The following is a 12,746-nucleotide window of genomic DNA, read 5'->3' on the forward strand; positions in this document are numbered from 1 at the left end:
GTTTCCGAACTGGCATCTTTTGCAGTAGCCTTCCTTTTATTTGGCTTTGTAAGCACCGTAAGCATAGTTTTAGAAGACTATCCTATTAGATCAATATTTGTCTGATTTTTTTTTTTTTGATCGATACACTAAGGAAGAAGTAATTTTTTTAATCTTTAGTGATTTTAGTGAAGCTTAATTGAAATTTTCACTTTACTTTTTCATTTATCCTTATTTGTGCACTCTTAACTTGTCGATGACTTAGATAGTAATAGCTTACTAATATATGATACTACACAAAAAGAGCTGCTAAAGTGCATCTAAAAAGGAGAAAGGATTTTCAGAATTTGTCAAACTTTGACTTATGAATATCTGAAAAATGAAAAGTTACACAACGAAGCCTTTAATTCTACCAAATCTTGTGCTCTGATTGTTATCTTCACAAAAAGTGTATAGCCGTTTAATCAACTACCAAAAAAAAAAAAAAAAGAAAAGTGATGGACCTTGTCTCCGTTTCTAAGAAACAAAAAACAGATAAATCCAAAGATTGAAGTTTGGAGCTTCAATCCAAGTTTATAACAAAGTCCAAATTCCACCTTCATACATCAACAGATAAACCAGATGCAAAGTAGATGAAGATCAAAGGCAATAGTTAAGTAGAACAATTTCTAAGATACAAAGTCTCAAACTGAGTGCGGGCCGGTTATCATGAAGCACCTAACTTAGTAGGAAAGAAGAGTCAGCCAAAGCTGCCAAAGGATCACTCCCCGTCTAAAAACAAAAAAAACATCTCAAGTAAACAAATACTTGCACCGTTGCACGCAAATTTTATTCGCATAATGATATTATTGTTGCCATGTAGGATAACAAGAAAGGAAAGTTCTAATCTAGTTTATAATTTTCAACATGAACTAAAATTTTAAATTTTTTATTATAGAGGTACAAGAAGATTGCAGAACTTTTATAATTTCCTTATAATTATTTAAAATAAATTCTACCATTATTGACCTTGCTATTGGTTTCTGAATTTTTTAAATGTATCAAACCTGTTGCATATTTTTTTTCAAAAAATAATTATAAAAATACAAAAATTGCAACAAAAATCGTAAACAATTACAAAAACTTCAAGGCTATTTTATTTGTTTATATTATCCTTTCTATTCCTTGAAAAGACAAGAGAATAATCTTCATTTGCCTTGTGATTATCGACTTGAGAAGCATATTTTTTAGATGCTGATAATATAAATATTGACTTCTTAGAATTACGTTTGACAAGGAAAAGTAACGAAAGAAAAAAATACGGGAAAGTTTAGAGAGAAAATTGGAGAAGATATTAGATGGGAAAGAGAAATGGAGGATGTCTTTATCTCCATCTTGGCACATATGCAGCTTAAGTGACAAAAAAAAATCATAAAAATAATAAAATTTAAAATTAAATTACTTTGGCTACATATTTTAAGAGAAGATTTATTTTGGCAGAAAACTCTCGAGGAGAGTGAATGTTAAAGCATAGAAATGATGTGATCGACAAAATGGGCCAAGAAGGTTTGGGGAACTTCATGAAGGACAAGTCTTTGGATACTGGCAAATAGGGGTGCAAACGAATCGAGCTGCTCGCGAGCCGCTCGATTCGAGCTCGACTCGAGCTCGGTCAATATCGAGCTCGAGTCGAGCTCGAGCTGGTCGAGCCAAAGTCGAGCTCGAGCTCAAAACATTAAGCTCGTTAGCTCGCGAGCTCGAGTATATATATATATATTTTTTTTTATTTTTATTTTTAATAGTAAAATTACATAAATATCCTTAATATTTTATTATTTATTAAGAAAAAATATTATTTTATTTATTTTTTTAAAAATAAAATAATTATTTTTTATTTTTTTCGAGCTCGAGCTTGAAACTTACCAGCTCGTCGAGCTCGAGCTCGAGTTCGAGTTCGATGAAATTAAGTTAAGGCTCGACTCGATAAGGCCAAAGCTCGACTCGGCTCAGCTCGTTTGCACCCCTACTGGCAAAGCACAAGAATATCGTATCAAGGAATGTTAAAACTTAGGGATAATTTCAGAAACCTTCCCTGAGGTTTCTAACAGTCTCACTCTCCTCCCCTATGATTTCAAAAATATCACAAACCTCCCCTGAGATTTAGGATTTTGTAACAAAATCAGCCCATGATGTCAAAAGTGAATAAAAAAAAAGTGTTTTCAGGAAAAAGAGGGAATTTTATTTTCATAAATGCCCCTGAGATAAGTGTACAAGTTATGTTAGTGAAATAATGAAAACTAATAAAAACCAAAAATAAATTAGAAAATAGGGATAATTTCAGATACAGTATGTTATTCATCAATAATATTATATCAAAAGCTTTTACTATATGATTATTTGTTCCAATTGCATATTAAATCAACCATTAGTGCTTATGAGAGTGCATTAAATATTTAGTAGAGATGTAGTTTATTTCAATAAGTAGCATGTATATAAATACTTAGTGAATGTACAATCTGATTGAAATAATGTATACCGTGTTATCGACCAAGTACGATGCATAGAAATTATTGAACATGCAGTTATTTGTTCACATGCATATTGCAATTAGTCATCGCAGCAATATGCATAGTGCAATGGTATGGAAACATTTGGAATGGTTATTGGTGCTTTGAGCCACTTGTGCATCTCCTTACAAGCTGCAGTGGGTATGTAATTTTATCTATATGACTAATATTAATTTGCCTATAAACATCTTATACAGGGTGATCTATGAGGTACAATCAATTTACAAATATATACATTATATTAGATGTTAGTTACTTGACTGTGTATATCTATAAAAGGTAGTGTAATGGTACGCATAAATTTGAAATAGCTATGTGTTAAAAAAGTGTAGATTATGTTAGGTGTTAGTTATTTGACTATGTATACATGTAAAAGGGAGATTAGATAGAGCGTAGAAAAAAATAATTACATGAGTTGGAATGTATTTGTCCTAATAATCACGAAATATTAGTTGACTTGTGAGGGTATTTAAGTTTTTTTGGCCATGATGAGTAAGAAATGAGACCTAAATTCTGACAGGAAAAATTTGTGATATTTTTGAAACTACAAGAAAGGAGAGTGAGACTGTCAGAAACCTCAGGGGAGGTATCTGAAATTATCCCTAAAACTTTAAAGGAAGCGACATTTCACTAGCCGCAGTAGACAATGGTGGTGAAACAAGAGTGCTTAAGCACAGTGATTGGTTCTGCCTTAAGATCCGTTTGAAATTGCAGTAACTTATTGAAAAATATTTTTATAATAAAATTTTTAATAAAAATATTTATTAACTACTAAGTGCTTTTAAATATATTATTTGAAAATATAATTCAATAAATATTTATTATATTAAATAATGTGTAATTTAAAAATTTTTATAAGTTTTTATCTCTTTATTTGGTTCATAATATAAAATAAGATGATTAAATTTGATGTTTTATTTTTTTAAATCATAAAAGTTACTCTAAAAGCACCATATTTGAACTTTTGCTAAAAGTGCTTGTAACATCAAAAGATCTATTTCTAATTTTATGGAATGATATTTACCAAATATTTTAAAAGTATTTTCAGCACATAAAAATATTTTTTTACCAAAAATACCACAACCCCAAATAAGGGCTTAGCTATTTTCCCTTGGTGTTATTTGTGTATATGATGAAAAGATTCCTTTGTTTTGATGGGAGCATTTGTATTTTTTCAAATTATCCAAAATTTAAAATTAAAACACATGTTGAGAAAAAAATTAAGGAAAATCTGAAAATTGGAAGAAAAAAAAACGTGCGCGTGTCTCTCTCTATATATATACGCACAAGTGCCAACTTCTACATTACTCTTGCTCCCATTTTTACTTTTAACTCATCTAAGTGAGGGTGCAATTATATCTATCGTTTCTGAAAAAAAAAAAAAAGAATAGAAGAAGTGAGGGTGCAACTGTACTAAGGGAGATTAGAGGGAGTAATTTACCTTGATTTATTACAGTGCCGTTAGGTTTGTACCCTGTGTTTCACTAGATGGCCAATTCATCTATGGTAAAAATTGAAAGAAAGGACTTTTCCTGAGTTTGATTGGTCAACTACTGTCTGGGACTGGCATTGTAATCAATGTCACTTAAGTTGAAAAGACTTTTCACTAAATACAAACGAACTATTCCATCAGGTCATTGTCAAGTTTTTGATCTTACAAAGCCACTACTTTCGACCACACAATCCATCAATTATTGTCCATATTTATTGTTGTGGACCATACCAAGTTAAAATTTTGTAAGTGTATCCGCTATGTTTGGTAGCGATCCATTTCTAAACATTTCTCTTTTAGTCTTTGATAAAAATGAGACGTTAAGCTAAACTAAATATTTCTTAACCCATTTCTTCTCAAGAAACAAGTGGGCTATTTCTTTGTAAAATTGTGCTCAAATTTATACGTGACAATCTTGCCAAGATCTCTTCATTAGTTGGGGGAAGGAATCAGATTTTTTGAAGAACGTATCGAGAGAGAATTTGATTTGGTTAGACAATGTATGGTTGGTAAACAAGGATCGATTTTTTAGCAAGATATGGAATGTATCGTCAAATATTCAATATGATTCCACAAGATCTAGTTCGTTCAAGTAACGGATTCTAATCAACTGAAAGGATCTTCTGATCAATCCAGAGATCATTTGGATTCCATTAGTAATGAGGATTCGGAATATCACATATTGATTAATCAAAGAGAGATTCAACAACTAAAAGAAAGATCGATTCTTTTGGATCATCCCTTTCTTTCCCTTTCTTTAAACGGAACGAACAGAGATAGAATCAGACCGATTCCCGAAATGCCTTTCTGGCTATTCCTCAATGTCCCGGCTATTCACAGAACGTGAGAAGCAGATAATCTTCTGTTTTCGGAAGAAATAGAAGAATTTGTTAGGAATCCTACAAGATCCGTTCGTTCTTTTTTCTCTGATAGATGGTCAGAACTTCATCTGGGTTTGAATCCTACTGAGAGCTCCACTAGAGATCAAAAAATTGTTGAAGAAACAACAAGATCTTTCTTTTGTCCCTTCCAGGCGATCGGAAAATAAAGAAATGGTTAATATATTCAAGATAATTACGTATTTATAAAATACCGTCTCAATTCATTCTATTTCATCAGATCTGGGATGTGATATGGTTTCGAAGGATGAGGCGGATATGGACAGTTCAAATAAGATTTCATTTTTGAACAAAAATCCATTTTTTGATTTATTTCATCTATTCCACGCCTGGAACAGGGGAGGATACACCTTACATCACGATTTTGAATTAGAAGAGAGATTTCAAGAAATGGCAGATCTATTCACTCTATCAATAACTGAGCCGGATCTGGTGTATCATAAGGGATTTGCCTTTTCTATTGATTCCTACGGATTGGATCAAAAACAATTCTTGAATGAGGTATTCAACTCTGGGGATGAATCGAAAAAGAAATCTTTATTGGTTCTACTTCTTATTTTTTATGAAGAGAATGAATCTTTTTCTCGAAGGATCAGAAAAAAAGGGTCCGGATCTCCTGTGGAAATGATTTAGAAGATCCACAACCAAAAATAGTGATATTTGCTAGCAACAACATAATGGGGGCAGTCAATCAATATAGATTGATCCGAAATCTGATTCAAATACAATCTAATACCTATGGGTACAACTCTCGTTTATTACACTTTTTTCTAGCTGCTTAGCCTGTAGTAGGTATCTGGTTCACATCTTTAGGTATTAGCACTATAGCTTTCAACCTAAACGGGTTTAGTTTCAACCAATCTGTAGTTGATAGTCAAGGTCGTGTAATTAATACTTGAGCGGATATCATTAACCGTGCTAACCTTGGTATGGAAGTTATGCATGAACGTAATGCTCATAACTTCCCTCTAGACCTAGGTGTTGTAGATGCTCCATTTGTAAATGGATAAGACGTTAGTCTTATTGTATAAAAGTTATTGAAAAATAAAGGAGCAATAACTTCCTTCTTATTCTGTATAATAGTTCCTTTATTTATTTTTTTTTATTTTGTTATTTTAGTAGTAATTGTACTTAAATATAGATAGATTTTTTTTAATCATAAAGATTTAAAGAAAAGTAAAGAAAATGTTCAAATATGAAATAAAAAAAATATAAAAATAGAGTAGAGGGGTGGATGTAGCTGTGGATCAAGGCAGTGGATTGTGAATCCACCATGTGCGGGTCAATTCCCGTCGTTCGCCTATTATTTCTTTTTCTGCTTTTGTATTAAGTTTATTAATTTTTTTTAAATAAATGATTGGCCACAAAAGGATTTTTTTTAGTGAATGTGTCACCGCTTACTCTTAATTTTTTTTTTGTAAAGACGAAGAAATTTTTTTTAATTTTTCTCCTATTTATTACGGCGACGAAGAATCAAATTATCACCATATTTATTCTTTTTTCTATTTCTTCTTCCAAGTGCAGGGGATTGTGGGTTTTTTTTCTACCAATTGGAGCTCTCCCTTCCCCACCTCCATGGGGATGGTCTACAGGATTCATAATTACTCCTCTTACTATAGGACGCTTACCTAGCCAACGCTTAGATCCGGCTCTACCCAAACATTTCTGGTTCACCCAAACATTCCCTACTTGTCTGACTATTGCTGAGCAGTTTTTGGATATCAAACGGACCTCCCCAGAAGGTAATTTTTATGTGGCCGATTTACCCTCTTTTGCAATTAGTTTCGCTACAGCACCCACTGCTCTAGCTAATTGTCCATCCTTTCCAAGTGTGATTTCTATGTTATGTATGGCCGTGCCTAAGGGCATATCGGTTGAAGTAGATTCTTCTTTTTGATCAATCAAAACCCCTTCCTAAACTATACAAGCTTCTTACAAAGCATACGGCTTTCTGGATGTAGATGATGATATTTATATAGATGGATCTTATATCATACAATGAAGTACCCCATGGATGGATATATGAATGCAAATCTGCCGAATGACTCATGTTATGATCTTCTACATTCTAGGTCTTCTCGTTCCGTCATCTGGCTTATATTCTTCATGTAGCATTCAGACCGAATGACTCTATGAAATTACGTCGATACTTCCACATATTATGGGTAACGTAGGAGACATCTCTATTTTTCCCCCGGGGAATCTTTAGAATTCCCACTGCTTAGCTTTCAATTCGCCTCTGACCATCGAATGAAATGTGAATACCCTGTCCTCCTCTTTTTGAAAGAAGGGGCGCTTTCGGTTCTGTCGGTGCTTGAAACAATTTTGTCTTCTTCATATTACTATATCTCTAGAGTCAATAAGTTTATATAAGGAACTACTGAACTCAATCACTTGCTGCCGTTACTCTTCAGTTTTCTGTTGAGGTCTATCCTGTAGAGGTACTCAAATTAGACCAGTGATCGATTTCTAGGTTTCATCGTAAACCTAATTGGTTACTTCCAATTACGTAAATCAATAGTTCAAACCGCACTCAAATATAGGGCATTTCCCATTTTTATAGGAACTTCTGTACCAGAAACAATGGTATCTCCTATTTGACCCCCTCTGGGATGTAAAATATATCTCTTCTTACCATCCCCATAGTGTATGAGACAAATGTATGCATTTCGATTAGGGTCATATTCTATGGTTACGATTCTACCATATAAGTCTTTTTCATTCCGTCGAAAATCGATTTTACGGTATAGACGCTTATGACCTCCCCCTCTATGCCCTGAACTAATGATTCCTCTGGCATTATGACCTTTACCACAATGATGCTGTCCATAGATCTAATTGTTTCGTGGATTGGATTTCACTTGACTGTCTACTTTTCCATTGCGTGTGCTCGGGGTAGAAGTTTTGTATAAATGTATCGCCATGCTATTAACTATTTTGATTTAAGTTTTTTTTGTTCTACGAGATGGAATAGAATAACCTGGTTGAAGCGTAAGATCATACGTTTGTAATGCATTATATGTCCCATAATAGGTCCCATTCTTCTATCCTTTCCCGGAAGTCGATGACTATTCATAGCTATTACCTTGATACCAAAGAAGCGTTCGACCTAATGCTTTATTTCTGTCCTAGTTGATCTCAATTCGACATTAAAAGTATATTGATTTTTCCCCAATAACCGAATACTTTTGTCTGTAAATACTGCATATTTGATTCCATCCATAAATCTATTTTCTTCCCTATGAGTTCTAGTCTCAATAAGAATGCTAGTTCTTACTGTTCATATATTATGATATGAATATACTACACCAATTCGTTATGTATGGATGATGAGATTCCATTGATGCAGAGTCAATTCCAATAGACTTATTGGAGGGTCCTATTGGCGTGCATCCAGTAAGACTTGAACCTATGAATTCGCCAATTATGAGTTGGGCGCTTTAACCTTTCAGCCATGGATGCTTAGCGGGGATCCTCGTACATGGTGAATGACCAAATTCTAATTGAAATGAAATCTTTAAGATAAATCAATGCAATTTATGAGGAATCAATGAAAGGACATCAATTCAAATCCTGGATTTTCGAATTGAGAGACATATTGAGAGAGATCAAGAATTCCACTATTTCTTAGATTCATGGGCCCAATTCAATTCAGTGGGATCTTTCATTCACATTTTTTTCCACCAAGAACGTTTTATAAAACTCTTTGACTCCCGAATTTGGAGTATCCTACTTTCACGCAATTCACAGGGTTCAATAAGCAATCGATATTTCACGATCAACGGTGTAATACTCTTTGTAGTAGTGGTTCTTATATATCATATTAACAATCGAACTATGGTCAAAAGCAAAAATCTCTATTTGATAGGACTTCTTCCTATAGCTATGAATTCCATTGGACCCAAAAATGATACATTGGAAGAATCCGTTGGGTTTCCAATATCAATAGGTTGATTGTTTCGCTTCTCTCTCTTCCAAAAAGAAAAAAGATCTCTGAGAGTTGTTTCCTGAATCCGAAAGAGAGTACTTGGGTTCTCCCAATAAATAAAAAGTGTGCCATCCCTGAATCTAACTGGGGTTCGCGATGGTGGAGGAAATGGATCAGAAGAGGGGGGGATTCTAGTTGTAAGATATCTAATGAAACCGCCGTTGGAATTGAGACCTTATTCAAAGAGAAAGATCTCAAATATCTGGAGTTTCTTTTTGTATATTACAATGCCGTTAGGTTTGTACCCTGTGTTTAACTAGATGACCAATTCATCTATGGTAAAAATTGAAAGAAAGGACTTTTCCTGAGTTTGACTGGTCAACTACTGTCTGGGACTGGCATTGTAATCAATTAGTTTGTTTGGATAGCAAGGTTTTCAAATACAAATTTCAGATTTTGTTTTGCTTGCATCATACACACAATTTTCAATCAACTTTTTATCTCACATACATCACATCATAAAAAGTGTTATAGTAATTTTTTCAGATAAATATTTCAAATAACTTCCTATCAAACAAACCTAGTGTCACTTAAGTTGAAAAGACTTTTCACTAAATACGAACTATTCCAACTAGGTCATTGTCAAGTTTTTGATCTTACAAAGCCACTACTTTTGACCACACAATCCATCAATTATTGTCCATATTTATTGTTTTGGACCATACCAAGTTAAAATTTTGTAAGTGTATCCGCTATGTTTGGTAGCGATCCATTTCTAAACATGTCTCTTTTAGTCTTTGATGACAATGAGACGTTAACTAAACTAAATATTTCTTAACACATTTCTTAATCATCTTTTTATTTTATATATATTATATCAAAAAAATATTATTGTATTTTAAAAAAAATTATCTCAAATAATCTACTATTTAAACACACTTAGTAAACCAAACACCAATAGTTAAGGGACAGTAACCACCTTTCCTTTTTTATTCCGGCAAAAAGTAGTTTCCATTTTCTAATAGATCATAAGGACACTAGAAAGAGATATCAAGAATCTTCCCTAGACCACGTTTTCATAATTTGGGTAACTGGCCTGTGCTTAGACTTAACGAGGATCCTAAGCTTCTCAACAAAACATGCCACATTAGTTGGTCAAAGAATTTGTTGTACATAAATTTTGAATAGATTCGTTCTTCAATCCTACATTTCTCGAATGAGGATGAACCTGCGTCATGCAACGCCATATTACTTTGTCTGAATCGTGTTCACTATTGAGAAGTCAATTGACAGAAATTTCTACATAGTTTTTTTCATGTCTGTCACAAAAGAAAATTATTTTAAAAGGACCGGAATTGGTTTCTTACAATTTTTACTTGTCAGTGGAAACAAATACCTTGTTAGATCTAGAGAAACCAGCAAAGGATAGACTTATTCCAATCTCCCCCTCCATAGTCAATTGATTATCCTCATGTGTATGTAACTATTTCAATGGTTGGTAACAAGATGCTGTCGGGGTATTAAAAGAAAAATTCAAATATGCATCGCAAAGAATAGCATATGAGCATATGGACGATTAACATACAATTCTTCTGGCCATCCATGTTGGATCAGGGCTTCTGTCATCACTAGTGGTGACAACACGGTGTGGGATAGACAGTAATATAAAATATAAACATTAACAAAAACAAATATAAATATTAGCACAATAAGATTTTGTTATATTAGTATCAATATTTGTTATATTATTGTCTACACAGTATCCTATTGTTGCCACTAATGATAGTAGAGGCTTCCAGTCCATGTTTTTTCCTATGTACCATGGCTTACTGAATAGTAAAATTTTTCATTGAAAAGTCTTATTCTAGATCAATTACCCTTCCTAGCTATACATGACATATTTGCTCCTTGCATTGCGTAAGATCTTCAATAATTCAAGAAATCAGTGAATAACATAATCTCATTGTATTATCATAATTGGTAGTACTAACAAATAAAGTTCTTACTAGTACGTAGCAACCAAAAACCAGAAACGACATACAAGTGTCCCAAAATTAACTTTTACCGTAGAATTCTACAAAGAATCAAGCCCATTGTTAAAAATAGCAGTAAAAGCATCCATTCTTGGCTTGGAAAGGGATAAACCAACCTCAATATCTCCATCTGATTCTCTACTCCCACTAAGAGAAATGGCCCCTGAAGTTTCAATCGAAATGAACTCAAACTTTTTAGGCTTTCCCCATCCAAAATCCAGATTGTAATAGTTATACCTTGGTGAGCCTGCCACGGAAACAACCCTGTCCAAATTTATACCTGCAATACCCGGCAACCACGTGTCGGCATCGTCGAAGAGTGAATCATTGTTCTTCAATCTCTGATGAATGCCCTCCCCGATTGACTCAACTGCAATTGGAAATCCTTCTTCTCCAATTAACTTTCCATTTTTTTCATTTTTCCTAATAACTGTTTGGCAATTGCCAAAATAGTTGGAAGGTAAAGGTGGATCCATACGTCCTCTACAATCAGCCAGGCAACAAAAGTGCTCCACCTCACCTTCACCCACTTGTTCTCCACTTGGACCACGACATTTTACCAAGCAAGTCCAAACATGGGCACAAATTACCGTAAATGATGATAAATGAACTAATTGTGGCCGTTTTTGCAGGGCTAAGCTCTTTAGTTTTTCGATATTGTTTCTGCTAATAACAAAAGATCTGCGAACTTTTTTGGTCATAGGTTTTGCTGTAGTATCAGTAGAACTCTCATGTTGAAAAAGCTTTAAGAAGACGACCCCTTGGTCCCAAAAAATTGAGCCAAGTCCCTTTGTGTCTTTGATCATAGTCCTATCGTAACATGGTGGAGAATAACTTACTAGAGTTGCCGCAGCATCATCTCTGTCGATATTATCTTCAAAAAATTTGGAGCTCAAAGCAGCCCACGTCTTCATAAATCCGAAAATGCTGCCGGCATCTCCGACAGTGTGGTGATTTGAGATTCCAATAGACATTCCACAGTCTGGAAATAATGTAACCTGAAGAGCAAGAACTGGGGTAATCCTGGCTGTGGATCCGGAATCATCCTCCGTAGATGGTTTCAATTCAGGAATCAAAGGATGAAAATCACGACAATTCCGTGCATGGTTTGCTGTAAGATAATTGAAATCAGTCGTGGTACACTCGGCAATGATTAGTGCTAGTGAACTTCCATTTTTGTAACGAATTTCGGGCGTGCCAGAATTTGAATTGGAAGGAACTATCAAATTCCCGGCTAGGGGAAGAAAATGTTGGAGTGTCAAGGAGAGTGAATGTTCAAGCTTAGGAATGATGTGCTCGATGAAATGGGCTCTAGAGAGCTGAGGTACCTCATAAAGGACGAGGCGTTGGATGGGGGAAAAGTGCAACCACGGCATATCAAGGAATGTTAAAGGAAGAGACATTTCAGTGGCCGCCGCAGACGACGGTGGTGACACTAAAGAATGCTTAAGCACGGTGACTGCATCGGGTGTAGCCATTTTACCTTGGTTGGTGCTATTTGCGTGTTTGATGGAAAGGTGTTCTTCTATTAAGAAAACAAGGAGAGATGTTTTCTTTTTTGTTCTTTTGTTTTTTGGTCTGGTTGGCGAATGGATATATGAGCTCGTATTTGTAGTGAAGAACGGAGGAGCACAGGCACGGGTGAAAAAATAATTGAGAATGCTTCAGTTGAGTTTTGCCTAATTTTGTGCGGTTTGTAAATTTTTTTTTGTGTAATTTTATGTGTATAATTCTATGCTTTTTAGTAAGTTTTAATGTACATGTGAATTTCTTTTACAACATCTAATTTTAGCACAGACGTAACTAGACCAAATTCCAAGATGTCACTGTGCATCCGCCATTTTTTCTTACTTCCTAACTACGGCTCTT

The 12,746-nt window shown here is 34.3% G+C and overlaps 1 protein-coding gene across 1 annotated transcript; it reads right to left on the bottom strand.

Moving 5' to 3' along the window:
• Window positions 1-10,918: 10,918 nt before the first annotated feature.
• On the bottom strand, window positions 10,919-12,355 carry LOC113689476 (phenolic glucoside malonyltransferase 1-like). The gene has a single exon (XM_027207246.1). It carries the CDS (start codon window positions 12,353-12,355, stop codon window positions 10,919-10,921), a length of 1,437 nt encoding a protein of 478 aa, XP_027063047.1.
• Window positions 12,356-12,746: the final 391 nt, after the last annotated feature.

The sequence above is a fragment of the Coffea arabica genome, chromosome 5c (genome assembly GCF_036785885.1).
Source record: "Coffea arabica cultivar ET-39 chromosome 5c, Coffea Arabica ET-39 HiFi, whole genome shotgun sequence".
Classification (NCBI taxonomy): domain Eukaryota; kingdom Viridiplantae; phylum Streptophyta; class Magnoliopsida; order Gentianales; family Rubiaceae; genus Coffea; species Coffea arabica.